Raw genomic sequence first — 19,232 nt, 5'->3', positions numbered from 1 at the left:
CCCTTTTATGCAGTTACAGACATAAGCCTTTAAATAAGTATTGAAAGCTACTTTGAAATTTATAAGTGAAAAAGCGTGCAAAATATAAAATGAATAATGAGCAAAATAATCATTAATTTCTCATAAGGAATCATCATTTCTTTTCATAGATGGCAATTTTCTAGGATACCCAAATATTTTGTGGAAAGTATGGCATGAAACATGAAAAAAAATAAAGCTTAGGAGTAAAAATATTTTATTCAATAACTTAGCCAAATAAGCATGTTTTTATTATAAATCTTTTACAGTGATTTTAAATAGAACTAGGACACGATACACTTGGTGATGTTGTTTCATAATTATTCCATCATAGTGGTGCTCTCACTTCCTAGAACACAGCAGGACAGTCTGAAAAGGCAGAGATTCTGAATATTTTATTGCAGGAAATATTATATCTTTTGTTCATTGTTTTGCAATCTACATTGTGATGAAATTTTAAATGTTCCATTTCCTTTCTTCAGAGAGGGAATCATGGGTCAGTTCTACCTAGAATCTCAGCCAGTGTGTTTTGGCATTATACTTTTATGTCCCAAGGAGCATGCTTTCATGTGTCTTGACTTCACATTTACTATTTTTAGCCACTATAGACAAATGTTATATCCTCTAAGACTGTCCTAGAGACCATATTTGCTGACTCTGCCTGCCACTTTGGGGATATTTATTCTGACTATTCTAGTTTGCATCAAAAGTATCATTGGTTCTCTCCCTCTCTTTCTTATAATTGCAAATTATGTGTTTATCCTTGTTTCCATTCATCCTGTCATAGACATATATATTTGAATGGTAATATAATAGTTAAAAAACATCATATTGTGTTCTACCTTTCTTAGTTAACATTCATAGTTAGTTTCTGATTGACTCCAGTCTTTTTTTCAGCTTTATTGAGGTATAATTGAGAAATAAAATTATTATATATATATATATAGAGAGAGAGAGAGAGAGAGAGTGTACAACATGATGATTTGATATACATATGCATTGTGAAAGGATTCCCACAATCAAGTTAATTAACACATCTCACTTCATATTTACCTTTTTTTTATGAGAATACTTAAGTTCTACTCTCTTAGCAAATTTCAGTTATACAGTGCAGTATTATTGACTGTAATCACCGTGTTTTATGTTACAGAACTTATTAATTTTATACTGGAAAGTCTGTATTCTTATCAACCTCTCCCCATTTAACCCACCCCCCAACCCCTGGCAACTACCATTATACTCTCTGTTTCTACAAATTCAACCTTTTTTTTAAAGATGTGCAGTTGTTAAATGGTCACGCAAGCACTCCCCAGCTATCTCTGGGCTCAGGGCAGAGGGAGCCTTTTCAATAAGTGGTGTTGTGAAAACTGGATAGACACATGCAAAAGAATTAAACTGGATCCCTATCTTACACCATACACAAAAGTCAACCCACTGAGCCCACGTGCTGCAATTACTGAAGCCCACATGCCTGTGAGATCACACGGTATTTGTCCTTTTCTGTCTGGCTTATTTCAGTTAGCAAAATGCCCTTCAGTTTCATCCATGTTGTTGCAAATAGCAGGATTTCTTTTTTTAAAAGGCTGAATAATATTCCATTGTGTATTTATGTATATATATACATGTATGTATATACATATCTTTATATCTGTATCATATTTGCTTTATTCATTCATCCATCAACAGATACTCAGGTTGTTTCCATACCTTGGCTATTGTGAATAGCCTGCAATGAACATGAGAGTACGGATATCTCTTCGAGTCAATGATTTAATTTACTTTGGATATATACCCAGAAGTGGGATTGCTGGATCATATGGTAGTCCTATTTTTAAATTCTTGAGGAATCTACATACTGTTTTTCATAGTGACTGTGTCCGTTTCCACCAACAACGTACGGGGGTTCCCTTTTCTCCACATCCTTGCCAGCATTTGTCATCTCTATTTTTTTTTGGCTGCGTTGGGTCTTCGTTGCTGTGCACAGGCTTTCTCTAGTTGTGGTGAGCAGGGGCTACTCTTCGCTGTAGTGCGCGGGCTTCTCATTGCGGTGGTTTCTCTTGTTGCGGAGCACGGGCTCTAAGTGCGAGGGCTTCAGTAATTGCAGCACGTGGGCTCAGTGTGTTGACTTTTGTGTATGGTGTAAGATAGGGATCCAGTTTAATTCTTTTGCATGTGCCTATCCAGTTTTCACAGCACCATTTATTGAAAAGGCTCCCTCTGCCCTGAGCCCAGAGAGAGCTGTGGGGAGGGCTTGTGTGACCATTTAACAACTGCCTTGTTTGCTGCTGTCCTGTGGGACTTATGAATGCAAGTCACATTAGCCCTCAGAACCAGGTAATTTGGGTGGGGGGGGGCTGTGCCTCAGATGGCAGCCTTAAAAGTTGGAGTACTAGATGTGTGTTCCAAACCCTTTGTTCCTTTGGGGGAAGCTGGTAGTTGGGGTCTCCCTCCTGATTACAAGGCACTATGCCAAGGGTGGGGTTTATGATGAGAGAGTGTCTCAGCCTTCTGAACCCATTTCGATATGGGTATTTTCTCAGTTGCCCAATATGTAGGAGTCATTCAACTAGTTTCTGGATTTCTTTCAGGGGGAATCGGTCCATATGTAGCTGTATATTTGGTGTATCTATGGGAGGAAGGAAAGTCAGGAGCCTCCTGTGTCATCATCTTGGTGATGTCACCTTGGTTCTCTCTCTTTTACTCTCAAAGCCATACACACAGTGGTGGTTGATTAGATGACAGCGGAGTGTAGAGAACAGGGCTTAGAACTCAGAGTGAGAAAATCTAACTCATTAGAAAATCTTCCTCTAGTGACCTTGAAGCAGTCACTTAAATTCTTTAAAAAATTTTACTTACTTAGGGGCTTCCCTGGTGGCATAGTGGTTAAGAATCTGCCTGCCAATTCAGGGGACATGGGTTCGATCCCTGGTTCATGGGTTCGATCCCTGGTCCGGGAAGATCCCACATGCCGCAGAGCAACTAAGCCTATGCGCCACAACTACTGAGCCTGCACTCTAAAGCCCGTGAGCCACAACTGCTGAAGCCTGCATGCCTAGAGGCCATGCTACGCAACAAGAGAAGCCACGACAATGAGAAGCCCGTGTACCTCAGCGAAGAGTAGCCCCCGCTCACCACAACTAGAGAAAGCCTATGTGCAGCAACAAAGACCCAACACAGCCAAAAAAACCCCAAACAAATAAATAAATAAAATTTAAAAATTTACTTAAAAAATTTAATTTTGGTAAAATATACGTAAATAAAATTTACCATTTTAACCATTTTTAAGTGTACGGTTCAGTAGTATTAAATATATTCACATTGTCATGCAACTAATCTCCAAAACGCTTTCATCCTGCAAAATTGAAACTCTATAACAATTAAACAACAAATCTTCATTTCACACCCCTCCACCCCTCAGCCCCTGATAACCACCATACTATTGATACTTTCTGTCTTTATGAATTTAATTACTTTAGACACCTAACACAGTATTTGTTTTCTTGTGACTGGCTTATTTCACTTAGCATGTTCTCAAGGTTCATTCATGTTTGGCATGTGTCACAATTTTCTTCCTTTTAAAAGCTGAATAATATTCCATTGTATGTATATGCAACATTTTGTTTTTCCATTCATCTGTCCATTGATGCGTGGGTATTCCTACTTCTGAGCTTTTGTGAATGATGCTGCTATGAGCAGGGGAGTACAAAAATCTTTTGAGATCCTGCTTTCAATTCTTTTGGGTGTATGCTCAGAAGTGGAATTGCTGGATCATATAGTAATTCTATTTTTAATTTTTTAAGGGACAGTCATACTGTTTTCCACAGTGGCTGCACCATTTTATACTCCCCCCAGCAGAGCACATAGGTTCCAGTTTCTCCCCATTGTCATTAATATTTGTTATTTTCTGTTTTTTGGCTAATAGCCATTCTAGTGAGTGTGAGGTGGCATTTCATTGTGGTTTTGATTTGCCTTTTCCTAATGATAAGTGACGTTGAGCATCTTTTCATGTGGTTGTTAGCCATATACCACTGTTAGTATATTATCTTTGGGAAAATACCTATTCAAGCCCTTGTCCATTTTTTCTTCCAGTTTTATTGAGATATAATCAATATACAGCATTGTATAAGTTTGAGATGTACCACATAATGATTTGACTTATATACATCATTAAATGATGACCATAATAAGTTTAGTAAACATCTATTATCTTATATAGATACAAAATTAAATAGAAAAATATATATTTTCCTTGTGATGAGAACTCTTAGAATTTTCTCTCTTAACAACTTCCATATATAATGTAGCATTGTTAATCATATTTATCGTATTTATTGTATGTTATGTCCCTAGTACTTATTTATCTTATAACTGGAAATTTGTACCTTTTGACCGCCTTCATACAATTGCCCCTCCTGTCATCCCCTGCCTCTGGTAACCACCAATCTGATCTCCTTTTCTATGAGTTTGAGTTTTTGTTTGTTTGTTTTTGAAGTATAATTGACCTGTAACATGATGTTAGTGCACAACCTAGTGATTTGAGATTTCTTTAAATTTCAAAATGATCACCATGAGAATTCAGGAGTTTTAAAAATATATTCTGGAATTAACCCCTTATAAGATATATGATTTGCAAATATTTTTTCCCATTGTGTAGGTTACCTTTCACTTTGTTGATTGTGTCCTTTGATGGACAGAAGTTTTTAAATTTTGTTATAGTCCAATTTACCTGTTTTTACTTTTGTTGCCTGTGCTTTTGGTGTCATGTCAAAGAAATCTTTGTTAAATCCAGTATCATGAAATTTTTCATCATCATAAATTTTGAGCATAAATTTTATTATATATAAAGTGATTATGATAATTCCTATCTCATTTCTTATGAGAATAAAATGTGATAATCAAGATTAAATGCTTAGCATGGTGCTCGATGAACATGACAGGTGTTCTACAAATGTTACTAGAATTTAAATGAGGGTGAGATTTCAAAATTTATATACCTGTGCCAATATTATATTCAAGCATCCACATAACAAAAATATCTGTAATTTTTTAACCTAAATATTGGGGAATAACACAGAGACAATCATTCCTACAATTGATAGACCCATGATGCTTGGAATAGTCTGGGAAATTATAAGTAGAACTGGTAGGTCTAGCCTTGAGAAATACATGATTGTAAAATGAACTGTTGTTAATTGTTATCGCCGAAATTGGAATGGTGGCTGCGCCACCACTGATTTCTGATCCTCAGTCCCCCTGCCCTCTATTCTATTGCAATGTGTTTCTCCAATTCTGGGTAGAGGGGTGAAATTTCCATTGGTCAGTATCTCATGTTTCCATGCAACAAGTACTGCGTAGCATGCTTCGCATGTTTCTCCTTTTCAGTTCTGCCTTTCTGTTTGGTACCCATGCCCGTGAAGCTGCCCATGGAGCCTCTATGGCTCAGGCCCCTTGTGAGACCGCCAACATTCATATCAAAGGGGCTGTCCCTCAATGCACCCAAGTCACCAATTTCCAGGGTACCAGAGCAGTGCTGACTCTGTACAGAGCTGACAAAACACTTTCCACCTCTTAACTGGACCCAAAGCGTCCCATCCATGACTTTGTGTAGGGAGTCACAAAGACAAAGAAGTGTGCTCCAAAGCAGAATTTTCTTCCTTTTCTTGATCAAGTTTTCAAAAATGGTTTCCTGTAAACTTCACTATAGAGTCCAAGAAACTGATAATGACATATCAGGAGCTTTGTGATCTGGCCCCTGCCTACCTTTCTGACATCGCTTTTGACATCTGCTCCCTTCTTTCCCTATTTACATAACCTTTCTTCAAACTCCTGTCGTTCTGAACTGGCTTCAGCTAGCTCTCCCTGCCTGTACTTTTTCCTATCATGATCTTTTAGCCTTAGCCTACATCCTTCCTTTTTCCATCCTCAGCTGCCTTACTGAATCCTATGTGAAATTCAAACTTCAAGTCAAGCCTTGTATCTTTTTGCAAGGCCTCCCCAGGATCCACCTGTTTTTCACCTTTCCCCTCCACATCCCACTCGATTTTATGCAGTTTTTAATGCTTTCAGAGCAGACACCAGGTACTATAATGGTGAAGAATACAAGCTACATAGTTAGACTGCCTGAATTGAAATTCTAGCTCTGCCACTTACTATAGCTGTAACTAGGAGATGTTACTTCTCATGTACCTGTGCTTCCTTATCTGTAAAATGAGGGTAACTATAGTACCTATCTCACTGGATTTCTTTTATCTGCATTATTTTTAATTTCAATGCTGAAATTTTCCCAATGGAACACTCTGGAGGCAGGCTTCTTGTGTCTTTTGGATATGTCCATCAGTTTTTTAAAACAACTTTATTGAGATACTGTACAATTCACCCATCAGTACTTCATTTCTTTTTATTGCCAAATAATATTCTACTTAATGGATATATCCCATTGTGCTTCTCCATCAGTTGATATACATTTGGGTTTTTTCTATTTTGGGGCTATTGTGAACAAAGCTGCTATGAATATTTATATACTAGTTTCTGTGTGAACATGTATTTTAATTTTTCTTGGGTATATACCTAGGGATGGAATTTTTGGATCATATGGTAACTATGTTTTACATTTTTTAAACATTTATTTATTTTTGTCTGCATTGGGTCTTTGTTGCTGCACGCGGACTTTCTCTAGTTGCGGGGAACGAGGGCCACTCTTCACTGTGGTGCGTGGGCTTCTCATTGCGGTGGCCTCTCTTGTTGTGGAGCACGGGCTCTAGGGCGCGCAGGCTTCAGCAGTTGTGGCACACGGGCTCAGTAGTTGTGGCTCGTGGGCTCTAGAGCTCAGGCTTAGTGGTTGTGGCTCACGGGCCCAGTTGCTCCGTGGCATGTGGGATCCTCCCGGACCAGGGCTCAAACCCATGTCCCCCGCATTGGCAGGCGGATTCCTAACCACTGCGCCACCAGGGAAGTCCCTGTTTTACATTTTAAGGAGCTGCACTCAAGCAGTTTTTCAAAGCAGCGGCCCCATTTTTGTAATCCTACCAGCAATGTTTGAGGGGTTCAATTTCTTCCTATTGTCAACACTTGCTATGACAAGTCGAAACCATGTGAAGTAGCATCATGGTTTTGATTTGCATTTCAATAATGACTGACAATATGGAACATCTTTTTGTCATTTATATATCTTGGCCATTTGTATATCATCTTTGGAGGAATGTCTATTCTAATCCTGTGGGCATTTTAAAATTTGGTTACTTGTCTTTTTATTGTTGAGCTGTGAAGTATTCTTCATATATTCGGGATGCAAGCTCCTTATCAGATATATGATTTGCAAATATTTTTTCCCATTATGTGGTTTTCTTTTTACTTTGTGGATGGTGTCCTTTGAAGCACAAAAGTTTTGATTTTTATGAAATCCAGTTTATCTATTTTTTCTTTAGTCACTTATACTCTTTCAATGTCATGTCTAAGAAGGCTTTGTCTAACCAAAATCATGAAGATTTACTCTTGTGTTTTCCTCTAAGTGTTTTACTCTTACATTTGAGTTAATTTTTTTTTTTTTTTTTTTTTTTTCGGTACGCGGGCCTCTCACTGTTGTGGCCTCTCCCGTTGCGGAGCACAGGCTCCGGACGCGCAGGCTCAGCGGCCATGGCTCACGGGCCCAGCCGCTCCGCGGCATGTGGGATCTTCCCGGAACGGGGCACGAATCCGTGTCCCCTGCATCGGCAGGCAGACTCTCAACCACTGCGCCACCAGGGAAGCCCTGAGTTAATTTTTTAGTATGGTATGAGGAAGGGGTCCAGTCTGTTCTTTTGTATGTGGAACCTAGATGTTACAGCACCATTTTTTTTTTTTTTTTTGCGGTACGCGGGCCTCTCACTGTTGCGGCCTCTCCCATTGCAGAGCACAGGCTCCAGACACGCAGGCTCAGCGGCCATGGCTCACGGGCCCAGCTGCTCCGTGGCATGTGGGATCCTCCCGGACCGGGGCACGAACCCGTGTCCCCTGCATCGGCAGGTGGACTCTCAACCACTGCGCCACCAGGGAAGCCCCAGCACCATTTTTGAAATTCATTGAGTTTTTATGAGTTGCAAAAAATTAATATCTGTAAAGCACTTAGAATAGTACATGAGGATGCTAGCAGAACTGAGTAAGCAGTAGTAATTATTATTTTAACATTTATTATGCTAAATCATCATCATATGTCTACGTGTCTTTCTCTCTCAAGACTACCTTAATCTTCGTATCTACGTGCTTGGCCTAGCACCTGACGGACAGTACATGCTACATGCCGAATAGATTTTTTTGAATGGATGAATGATAAGTAGGGCTTCTATGCTGATGCAGTCAGTGGGTAAAGCACAGGACAGATACCAATTTCAACACTGACATTCTGTGCTAACCTTGGGTCCGAACCAAAGGGCCTCGCAAACTTAGAACATGTCTGCCCTAGGGCATGTCCCCAGAGAGCATAGCACAAAACCCCTGGGTTCAGATCACTCTGGACAACTAGAATCTCTTCAGCATGTTTATCATTCCTACTTGTTTGTTTCCTTCTCCCCTCGTCCCTGAACATGAACTCAGGGAATGGAATCCCTCCCTAATATTTGTTTCAGCAAAATCTCCTCTGCTGGATCCTTTGGCTTTCAACCCCTAAAAGTTGAAGAGTGCAAGGCTTACTCCCAGCACCTTAACTGTTTCCGTCTACATTCTTTCCCCGCATGATCTCATCTGGTTTAATGGCTTTAAATACCATGTAAGTGCTGATGACTCCCAAACCTGTTATTCCAGCCATAAATCTTCACTGAGATCCAGACTTATATTTCAATTGTCTCCTTCACATCTCTTCTCAGATCGCTAACAGGCATCTCAAACTTAACGTAAAGGTAACAGTTTCCCCACATCTTCTCTCAGTCTTCCTCATCTGAGGAAGTAAATGGCTCCATAAAATTCTCCCGGTTGCTGATATAAAAAATTTAGGATTTGTCCTTGATTTCTTTCTCTCATCTTCATATCAAGCAAATTCTATTGGATCTGCCTTCAAAATATGCCAGCATGGTATGCCCATTCACCATCTCCCGCGCTTCCACTTGAGGACAAGTCCTCTGCTTGTACTCAGTTTAATGAAGTAGCTTCTGACTGCTCTCTTCCACTCCTGCCTCTTTCAATTCCATTCTTTACATAATAGCACAGAGGATATGTTTGAAAACATAAATTAGATTATCCTACTCCTCTCTTTAAACCCCTCTAATGGTTTCAGTTACATTGGGATAATGTCCAAATTTCTTACCATGACCAACAAGACTTTTTTTTTTAATGTGGACCATTTTTAAAGTCTTTAGTGAATTTGTTACAATATTGCTTTTTTTAAAATGTTTTTTGGCCTCGAGGCATGTGGGATCTTAGCTCCCTGACCAGGGATCAAACCCGTACCCCACTGTGTTGGAAGACAAAGTCTTAATCAGTGGACCGCCAGGGAAATCCTCAACAAGACTTTCTTGATTTTGTCCTTTAAATAACCAGATGTTAAAGGTTGAAATTTCTACCAGGTGCAAAGATTTAATAATATGAGATTTCAAACTGAGTTGCCAGTTCACAATATGCAGGTGTTCAAAGGAAATGGACATAAACTTTTCATAACTCTTGAAACCCTTTGATAAAAGAGTTGAAACAGTAGAAGAGAGAGGATTTTGTGAGAAATAAATACTTAGAAAAAGCTACATTATGAGTCCCATTCCATATTCTGCCAAGGAAGACTAGGAATGCCTCCCCCTCACCTCAAACCTGGTGGTGATCGAGAGCTTCCATGGAGCCACTTGCAAAGCTTATAGGGTCATTTCTTCTGTTGGGAGGCACTGTGGACTTTCTTCTGCCTGAGGGATTAAGAGAACGAGAGACAGACTGGGTAATTTTGGGGGCAGAATCAGGAGAATGTGGCTACATTAGGATTGTGGAGGCAGGGTTAGGGGCCAGCTGTGGGCCACAAGGGAGAGAGCGTGTGTGTGAGGGTGTCTTGAGATCTGACTAACGGGGCTGTCCAGTGGAGTGTGGAAACTCCAGCAGCAACTGTTTGGTGGTGAATGCCTAGGGACTGAGGAAGGAGTCCTGAGGGAGTGCTCAAAATAGAAGTGCTTTTGCCCCATCACAGGGAACTGCAGAGAGAGGGCTCATTAGGGAACCTCCAGAGCCCTGAAAGTTCCCATGAGGAAGAGAGTCAGCATCAAACGTCTGCCAGGCCTGGGAAATGCAAAGCCAGATTACTTTGGTTGTAGTCCAAATAAGACCCTTCCTGCTCCTTTTCCAGTCTCCCTATGCATCAGCCAATCTCAGAAGAGTTGAAGCTGCAGTTACCTAGTTTTCAATGTGCTGAACTGAAATGTCCAGTTTCTGGTTTGAGGCTGTTTTGTGAATTGAAGTGACCTTGGAACAACCTGTTTGATAAGCGTGAAAAGTAAGTCATATGACACGCTGGAGTTCTTTATCTCTGGCTGGAGAAGTTTCCCTTGCTAAATAAATTTGGAAGAAAAAGGAGAAAGGAATGAATAAAAGTACGGTTTAATAGCATTATAAGTACAGCCGAAGTACACGTGACGAAGGCTCTACTTGCTCAGCCCCTTAAGCCACGTTATCCCCTGAGAAAGCCTTCCCCAGCCTGCAAGTCTAAAGCAGCAACATTTTTTTCTCCACCTGTTCCTCAGCAATTTTACTCTTCTTTTTTCTTCAAAGCACTGACTACAGTATGAAAGTACCTTGTTCAGGTGTTTGCTTATTATCAGTTATGTTCCCTTGGATTATAAGTTCCATAAAAGCAAGAATCCTTCCTCTTTGGCTCACTGCTATATCCCCACTGACTACAACAGGTGCCCTGTGTATATAAGTGCTCAATAAGTATTTTTTGAGTGAATGAATGAATGAGTAAAAACTGTATAAGGAACATAGATCTAAGAGTGAGAAAAATGTGTATTTGCCCAACTTTAATGGAGTTTTTCTTTTCTTTTTTTTATTTTTTGTGGTATGCGGGCCTCCCCCGTTGAGGAGCACAGGCTCCGGACGCACAGGCTCAGCGGCCATGGCGCTCAGCGGCCATGGCTCACGGGCCCAGCCGCTCCGCGGCATGTGGGATCTTCCCGGACCAGGGCACGAACCCGTGTCCCCTGCATCGGCAGGTGGACTCTCAACCACTGCGCCACCAGGGAAGCCCTAATTCAATGCAGTTTAACCCTATGTATAGGTTTGTGTAACCACAGTCAAGACACAAACCATTCCATCATCACAAAAGAACTCCTTCGTGCCGTGACTATGCATCTATACCTGCCCCTCACCATACCCTTTGTGGTTTTTTTGTTTTGTTTTGTTTTTGTTTATGCTTCTTACTTTTATAATAGTGGCTTGTGCCACACAGAGTTTTTTTATCCAAAACAATTTTAGTAACTGTTGAGATTTTTGTCTCAGAAGGCATTCCTCACATTGATATCATAAAAAAACTGCCTTTTGGTTTCTTTTAGCACTTTTATGCTACCATTTAAAAAATATTTGACCACTATGGAATTTACTTTTATATAAATTATCATGTATAGATAAATTTTACTTTTTTTTCCAGATTATTAGCTTGTTTCCCTAACACTATTTATTGATCTTTTTCTTCACTAATTTAAAATGCTACCTTTTCTCATTACTCAATTCCTGTATATATTGGTTTATTTCCGGCCTTTCTATTATGTTTCACTGCCTTGGTGTAATCATGTGCCACTGCCATGGCGTTTTGCCTATTGGAGGTTTATGATGTTCGGATGACTAGTACACTAGTCTTTCTTCATTAATCTTCTTTTTCAGAAATTTCTTGGCTATTATTTTTAAAATAATAGTGTCTGGTCTCAAACAAAAATTTCTTTTTTGTTATATAAAGTTGATCCTATTCAACATATAATTTACCATAAGGAGACATACACATCCACAATATTGAGTCTTCTATTCAAGAATATGGTCTGCATTTCCATTTGTTCAAGATTTCTTTTATTACTTTCAGTAGTGTTTTAATTTTTTAAAATATAGATCTTCTGCATTTTTTGTGATGTGAATTCCTAGGTATAGTTAACCCTTTATGCCTTAGTTTCCTGGTATATTAAATTTGGTAATAGTAACTGTCTTAGAATAATTGGCAAAGGTTGAAATGTGTAATATATGTGCATGACATATAAGTAGTACTCACCATAACTTGTTAATAGTATTATAATAATGCATAGTTAATATTATCTATTTTTTCAAATTATTTTCTGTATCTGAGTCAGTATGAAGAGAGTAGGGGAACTAGGGTGTGGCAAGGACTTTTCTAGCCACAGGAAAGACCAGTTTTTCTTTTTCTTTCTCAGACTCCTGTGTTTTTCAATTTTTTGAATTGCCAAACAGGGCAAATATACTAAGTGTGACTGAGATAAAGGAAAACCACTTGTGGATAAGAAATCACTGAGAAGGAAGTCTGATGCTAAAGAAGGATATTGGAAGTTCACTAGAGGGTGTGGCTGAGAGAATAATTTACTTAAGTAGCATTTTGACATCAGCTGAGGGAAGTGAAAAAAGCTAGGAGTTGTTTTTTGTTTTGTTTTTTCCTTTGAAGAAATAAAGGGGAAAAGGTGAAATTATGATAGGAATAATAAGAGTGTTACTTAACATTATGTAGCTATTATCTTTAAACTAAATTCTATATTGTATTTTGTAAGGTTGCTATGTTACGCTGTTATATTGAAGAAAGAAATGAAAAAACTAAGAAAATGTATTAGAGAAATCAGATTATATCAGTGGGAAACCAGCTTGACTGATGGACACTGGACCACATGCTCTCTTTGGGCAGTATTTTTTAATGGTAAGTCCAGTTCTGTACCGTCAGGGAAGCTTATCTAAAACCCCCATCTTATCAATCAGTGGCAAATATCACAGCTGTCTAGTAAAGGTTTTATAAAACACATTTTCCAGAATTTAAAAACACATTAATACAAACCAGTACATAAATCGGGACGTGTTAACCTTTTGTGGGGGCCACAGATTGTTTGAGAATGTATTCGGTTAGCAAATATTTTTTGAGTGCTTACATGTAGACAACGCCCTGAGCTGGGGATAAAGTAGTATCACAGAAAACGCTTCTACTGCCATGGAATTTACAGCCTTGTGGGGAGTCAGGAATAAAGTGTCTAGTCATACAAGTGAGCATGTCGTTACAAACTGGGACAAGTGTGAGGATGGGAAAGCATGGAGGCCTTTGAGTCTGTGTAACAGGAGGATGAGGCAGAGAGCTGGGGTGGGGGAGGGCCACTAGCAGAAGGACTTCCTCAGGAAGTGATAAAAATTGGATGAGATACCACTTTAGCACACAATTCCAGAGGGGTCATAGACCCCAAACCTGTCAGTGAGCTCCAGGCTAATAAGCCCTGCTCTCCAGTGGTGTTCCTGGTCTCGATTGTGTGAAGCAGAGAATGCTGTAGGGGAGATTTTGTTCTGGGTAGAAGAGATTGGATTTGTGCCTGAGGAGCAGGGAGGTTCTGCAGTCAGGGAACCTCTGTCATGGGAATTCCCAGGTGTGTTCAGATCCATGTTGCGTCACACCTGTTTGCTCCCTGCCTTGTCTCTAAGTGATTGTAAAATGCTCTCCTAATCTTGTTCCCATCTTGGACCCTGAGCTTTGTCTCCTGGGCTTCATGCACTTATTTATTCTCCATTAAAAGTATAAATTTGAAGGCTTTCCCAGGCTAGTGCCTTGGTGAGACTCAGACTCATTTTGTGAACCTGCATTAGAAAAGCAAACTCCAAATCCCTCCTGACAGGGGTGGGGCCTATGTAACCAGGGTGTTGCTGCTCGAGATGTGACATAAGACAGAAAAACAGGCTCATATCAGAGCTAACACTTAAACACCAGGTAAGCTCTGCTTATTTTTGCTTGGTCTTCAGATGTTACTCAGATGGCATGGTTATCTTCTCAATTAAAAAAAAGGAAAATAGAAGGTGCTTTATCTATAGTTATACCCTCTGTTCAATTCTCAATTTCAAGATCTGATCATTCATTTTTACTTCTAACATTTCCCTGTATTCTAAATAACTTCTGGTCTATATCCACTAGCTTCCCAATTCTTGGTCTTTCAACCTTACCTTAAACTCTGCCTGGTCTATGAAGTTTGCCCTAATTAGAGGAAGTTGAATTATAAATAGTTGATTCACTTACTCCCACTAGTGAAGCATGAAATAGAGAGTTTTTTGGACTAAAAGAAGAAAAAAGTTTTGTCCTATTTATTTTTGTCTCAATTAGTCTAACAGTCCTGGTGGAGAAGAAGAGGATAACTTCTAGAACATCATATATTAGATGTGCTATTTCCCACATCAGAAACTGTGCTAACTTGTTATTGCCTCTAATGCAAATTCCATGGCCTTGTTTTCAAAGCCCTACTATGCATACCATCCCCACTTTCCAGCCTTACCTCCTCCGCAGGACTCCTCAAAATGAAATCTTTGCGCTAACCAAACCGGTTTGCTCACTCTTTCCCAGACAGACCTTGGTATTTTCTGTCTCCTCACCTGGCTTATGTCATTCCCCCATGAGCCAAGAATAAACCTCTCTCTTTCTATTCCCTCATCTATCCAAGTTCTACCATTTTCTGTAGCCATTTTAATTTTTCCTTCCCCTTCAATTCCTTTGCAAACCACCCAGTTTTTTCCCCTTCATGGGGGAATTTTGTGAATCCCATGGGCTTTTAATTTCTATCTCATATTTGGCAATTAACCAGATGTTGCCTAATTATACTTTTCCATTGCTGGATTATGTTGCAATTTCTTTTTTGGTATTTATCTCTTATCTTTCCAAGTAATCCCCGGGTTATGGGCAAGGACCTCATATTAGACTCGGTGTGTCTCTTGCAGCACCTGGCATGGTGTATTGAACACAGTGGAGCTTGATACAAATGTGTTTACTGATTGATATTTCTTTCCAAGTCCTGCATTTTTTCCAGGGCACCTTGATGCTCTGAGCACTAGGAGGGAGTTATGATGATAACTGTGGTGATGAAAGGAGTCAGGGTGAGCACAGAAGAGAGGTTCATTCAGTGTGCTATTTGACTGATTGACTAGATGGTGAAGTTGACATTTAGGACAATGATGAAAGTGGTTGTGGGAATTATTCTGATGTTCACTCAGTCAACAAATATTTAACATTTCTGATTGGTGTAAACTGCTTTTGAATTTCGGTGGAAAAAAGCAGAGTTACAAAGAAGATTCCAGAGCTTAAGTCATTATTTGTCAATACCTTCAAAAACAAAGAGTATATCTTTCACACACACATGTACTTGTGTGTATACAGTTGCAGAAACACTTTATCCCTTAGTACAAGCTTCTTTGTTCTCAGGGGAAACCCTTGTATTTCTGTTTCTGAGTTCTTCTGTATTTCTCGGTTTCTACAACTGAATTCCTACCCAGCATTCAGCTCCAGGCACCAGCAACACAACTCCACTAGAGTCCACCAGGACACCGTAGTGTGTGTGACATCCACACAGGCAACATGATTCAGCGCATGGTGCCCACAGCTGGGCAGGTGCATGGTGATTGCCATCTCCACTACAAAATTAGCCATGCCCGCAAGCCAAGAGACCACCATCAGCCTCGGGCTGACTGCTGCCATGTAGTGCAGGGGGTCACCCACCATATAATGGTCATAGGCCATTGCTATCAGCAGCGGGAACTCAGTCCCCTCCAGAGCCAGGGAGAGGAAGAGCTGGGCCCCACATTGAGTAAAGGAGATGGTCTTCGTCTCCAGGAGGACGTGCACCCGCATCTGGGGAACCGCACAATGGAGAGGTTGCCGAGGAAGAAGTACATGGACGGGTGGAGGCGGGCGTCCAGCTGATCAGGAGGATGATGAGTCCGTTGCCCAGCAGGGTCAGCAGATAGGCGGCCCCAAACAGGACAGAGAGCCCAGCCTGCGTCTACCTGTCACTGGAGAGGCCCATGAGGACAGACTCACCCAGGTCAGCTTGTCCCTCCTCATGGAGCAGGTGGGTCAGGCTGCAGGCAGAGGTGCTGGGTTAGAGAGGCCAGAATCAGAATCAGAATTCACAGTCTGGGTTTGAACAAAGGACTTTAAGTAGGACTGCGAGTACTTGTGTTTTTCCTCCGGTAGACTCTGAGTTTCTTGAAGTCAGGGACCTTTTCTGATTTTTCTTTTTATACAGAGATTTCTAACAAATGTTTCACAATAAAAACATTTTGTTGGGTGAATGAATAGAAAGAGTTTAAAGTACTAGTCTTGAGGATTATTATCTGATCCCAAGATGTAGGACTTGTATTCTGAAACCCCGCCTTGTCCTTATTACTCATGCTGGAGCAGGTGGTTTTCCTGCTTCTCCCATTATCCAGGCTGGGTCAGTGACAGAGCAAAAATCCCTCATTTGGTTCTCAGTGTACTGATTAATCAGGCTTAATCCTAGGATGATAAGATCAAGGCATCATTGTAGAACATTATACCAACTATAATTATGTCCCAGTTTCTGTGATTTTGCTATTTCCTTGGTGAAATGCTGGCGTTTATTTGAGTGCTAAACTAAGTGATTAATGTAAGATGAATGCACACATCACTTACTTGCAATGACGTTTGGAAACTGACGGTGCCCACTGGTGAAGTCAGTAAGGGAGTGCCTCTGAAACCCTTGGAGCTTTGTTATGTGTAAATCCTTCTGTCATAGCAAAGACATGTTTGCCCTTGGAACACCTCCCTATTTACTTTGCTTGTCTTTAGCCTCTATCAAAGGATAAAGATGTCTTTTTTTTAGTAAGAAGGTACTAAGCAATTTTATAGTCTGTATTTCTCTGTTAATAACAAGACCCTCTAGTCCCATTTCAATGTTCATCTCATGTGTCTTTACAACACGTCGGGAGAAGGTAGTGCTGTTGGCTAGTATGAGAGTAAGTAGAGACCACAGAGAAACATAGAAGAGTCTGACTGCTGGGAAAGCCCTTTTGGATGTCCATTTGGGAAAGTTTGAGAGGGAAGGAAAAAACTCCATGTTAAAGGGTTTGCCTATGAAAATCCCACAGGACCCAAGGTGGAAACCAGAGCAGTGCTTTCCACATTGGCTACACATTACAATTGCCTGGGGTGCTTTGAAAACTCCAGAAGCCCAGACCACACTCCAGAGTAATTAAATCAGAACCTCAGGAGGGTGAAACCCAGACATTAGTATGTTAGTAACTTTTTAATATTTCCTGGTAACTAAAATGTAAAACTTTAATTACAAGTTTGAGAATCACTGCTTTAGAGGGAACTTTTAACCTTATTTTTGAAAACTTAAGACGTAGTATTTTTGAGAGAGGAATATGTTTAGAGATAAAACCAGTAGAGCTTTTGAGGAGGAAAAATCTTTGACCTAAACTTCTCATGCTTTGTTTGAAAAAGTTGAGGCCAAATCCCACTGAATAGTGAAAAAGTGATCCTGAATTTCTTGCCGTTTGTGTGCTGGGTCTCCCCTTAGCTTTAGCCTTCTGAGGTCTGGTCCAAAACAAATGTTTTAGAATGTCTTAGATCTAGGGAAGAACTAGTTAGTATCAACTGAGACAATGTGTGAGAAAGCCCTTCATAACTTCAGAGCATTATCTAAATAAAAAGGATTTGTATTAAAGATATGAGAGATGGGTCACAGAATCCAATGAAATGGAAATGAAAACAATTCACCCCAAGTCTTTCTAACAGGGTTTGAAGGACTGTGGTTGGATGGGGGTGAAGAGGGCAGAGCAGCTGGATGCTATCCTCCGTCTTTCCTACTAGCTAGTTGGAACTTACAACTTTCTTCTTTCAGTCCGTTTGTGGCCGGAACGTGTCACTGTAGAAAATGCCCAGAATAGAAACTGGCTTTGGCACAATACCCAGCTGAGTTTCTGAACCCTGCACCTGGGATGGGAGCCCCTGGCTTTCCACAGAGCCTATTTCTTTTGTCAGTGCAATAAGTAACCAAGCTTTAGTCCCTGAATGTGGCTCATGAGTGCCAAAAACAGCAACTGAAATTCTCACCACTGAAGAGAATAAAATGCAAAGTGAGAGTCACAGAAAAGAAGGTAGGCTGGAAGGAAATTCTGGGATCACCATTTCAACCTCATCATTTTACAAATGAGGAAACTGAGACTCAGAAAGCAGAAGTGGTTTGCTCAAGATCATTCTGCCAGTTGGAAGCAAAGCTGGAACTGAATCTGAAATCTGAGGACCACAGTCCCCATCTTCTTCTTGCTACATCACATTATGTTACCACTTGGAGCATGAAGAGTGTATCACAGCTGCTAGTGGGGAGCCGAGTTCCCACAGAATGAAATGTAGCACAGGTTTGATTTATGGGGGGAGGGGAACGTCAGAAAAGGTGCGGTGTTTGGATGCCGCTCCTGGGGAGCCAGGTGGAAACTTTGAACTGCCACAATGTAACGCAGGGAAACAGGCTGAAGAGTAGTTTGGACAGATCAGTGGACTGGTGGTCCAGTTCGTCAAGTACCAGCTGACCTCTTTCCATTTTATCTGTAAAAGGGAAACATCCACCCCATAGTGTAATGGGGGGATAGAGCCCACATACCTTGACTCTTAACTTATTCTGAAGCCAGGAGGTGGAACTGGAAACCCCCCTCCACTAAGCCCAGCTCTTTCACTCCTCTTTTCTGATTTCTAGCAAACAAACTGCTTGAAGGGTAGAGAGGGTATTTTTTTCTTTTTATTGTGCCCTTTCTAGTTCTAACAGAGACTGGCATATAGAGCCGGTGGACTGAATGAATGAGTGAACACCATATCGGGGAGGGTTTCTTTAAAATTCATCCTCTCATCTAGGAGCTCAGTGTAGAACCTTGTTACTGATGTTTTCAGAGTCTGCTCTGTGATACCGGCTCAAGAATGACTCTAAACGGAAGGGTCTTTCGAGGGACCAAACAGTTGTTTCCTCCTGATTAGTAAGTGCCCTTCAAATACATTGAGTCTCTCTTTAAAGAGGCAAGGGCCAAGAAAAATTTCTAAATTCTAAAACTCAATGGGATAAGTAGGAAAATATTTTGGACATTTCCCCCCTCTTTTCTAACCTACAACCTAATGAACTGATGTCTTCTTTGGATAAACTAGATGTATGCACTACTGCTGCAGACAATACAATCTAAATTTTATTTTATATATAAAAGATATGCTTTAATTATTAGGATTAGAAGGTGTCAATAGATTATTGTCCCAACTACGT

At 40.4% G+C, this 19,232-nt stretch overlaps 1 protein-coding gene and 1 pseudogene across 1 annotated transcript in view; one reads left to right on the top strand and one right to left on the bottom strand.

The window, feature by feature from the left end:
• The window catches only part of LOC112408470 (taste receptor type 2 member 60), a 31,214-nt gene extending 16,290 nt beyond the window's left edge, over positions 1–14,924 (top strand). Inside the window, 1 exon segment of the mRNA XM_083287574.1 lies at positions 14,905–14,924. Within this exon segment, the coding sequence (XP_083143700.1) occupies positions 14,905–14,924 (20 nt within the window).
• A 524-nt stretch (positions 14,925–15,448) lies between these two features.
• On the bottom strand, positions 15,449–16,024 carry LOC112408469 (olfactory receptor 2F2-like; annotated as a pseudogene).
• Between the last annotated feature and the right edge of the window lie 3,208 nt (positions 16,025–19,232).

The sequence above is a fragment of the Neophocaena asiaeorientalis genome, unplaced genomic scaffold (genome assembly GCF_003031525.2).
Source record: "Neophocaena asiaeorientalis asiaeorientalis breed wild unplaced genomic scaffold, Neophocaena_asiaeorientalis_V1.1 scaffold206, whole genome shotgun sequence".
Classification (NCBI taxonomy): Eukaryota; Metazoa; Chordata; class Mammalia; order Artiodactyla; family Phocoenidae; genus Neophocaena; species Neophocaena asiaeorientalis.
Note: the sequence above shows the minus strand (reverse complement) of the source record. Positions and strands in the feature narration are given on the sequence as shown.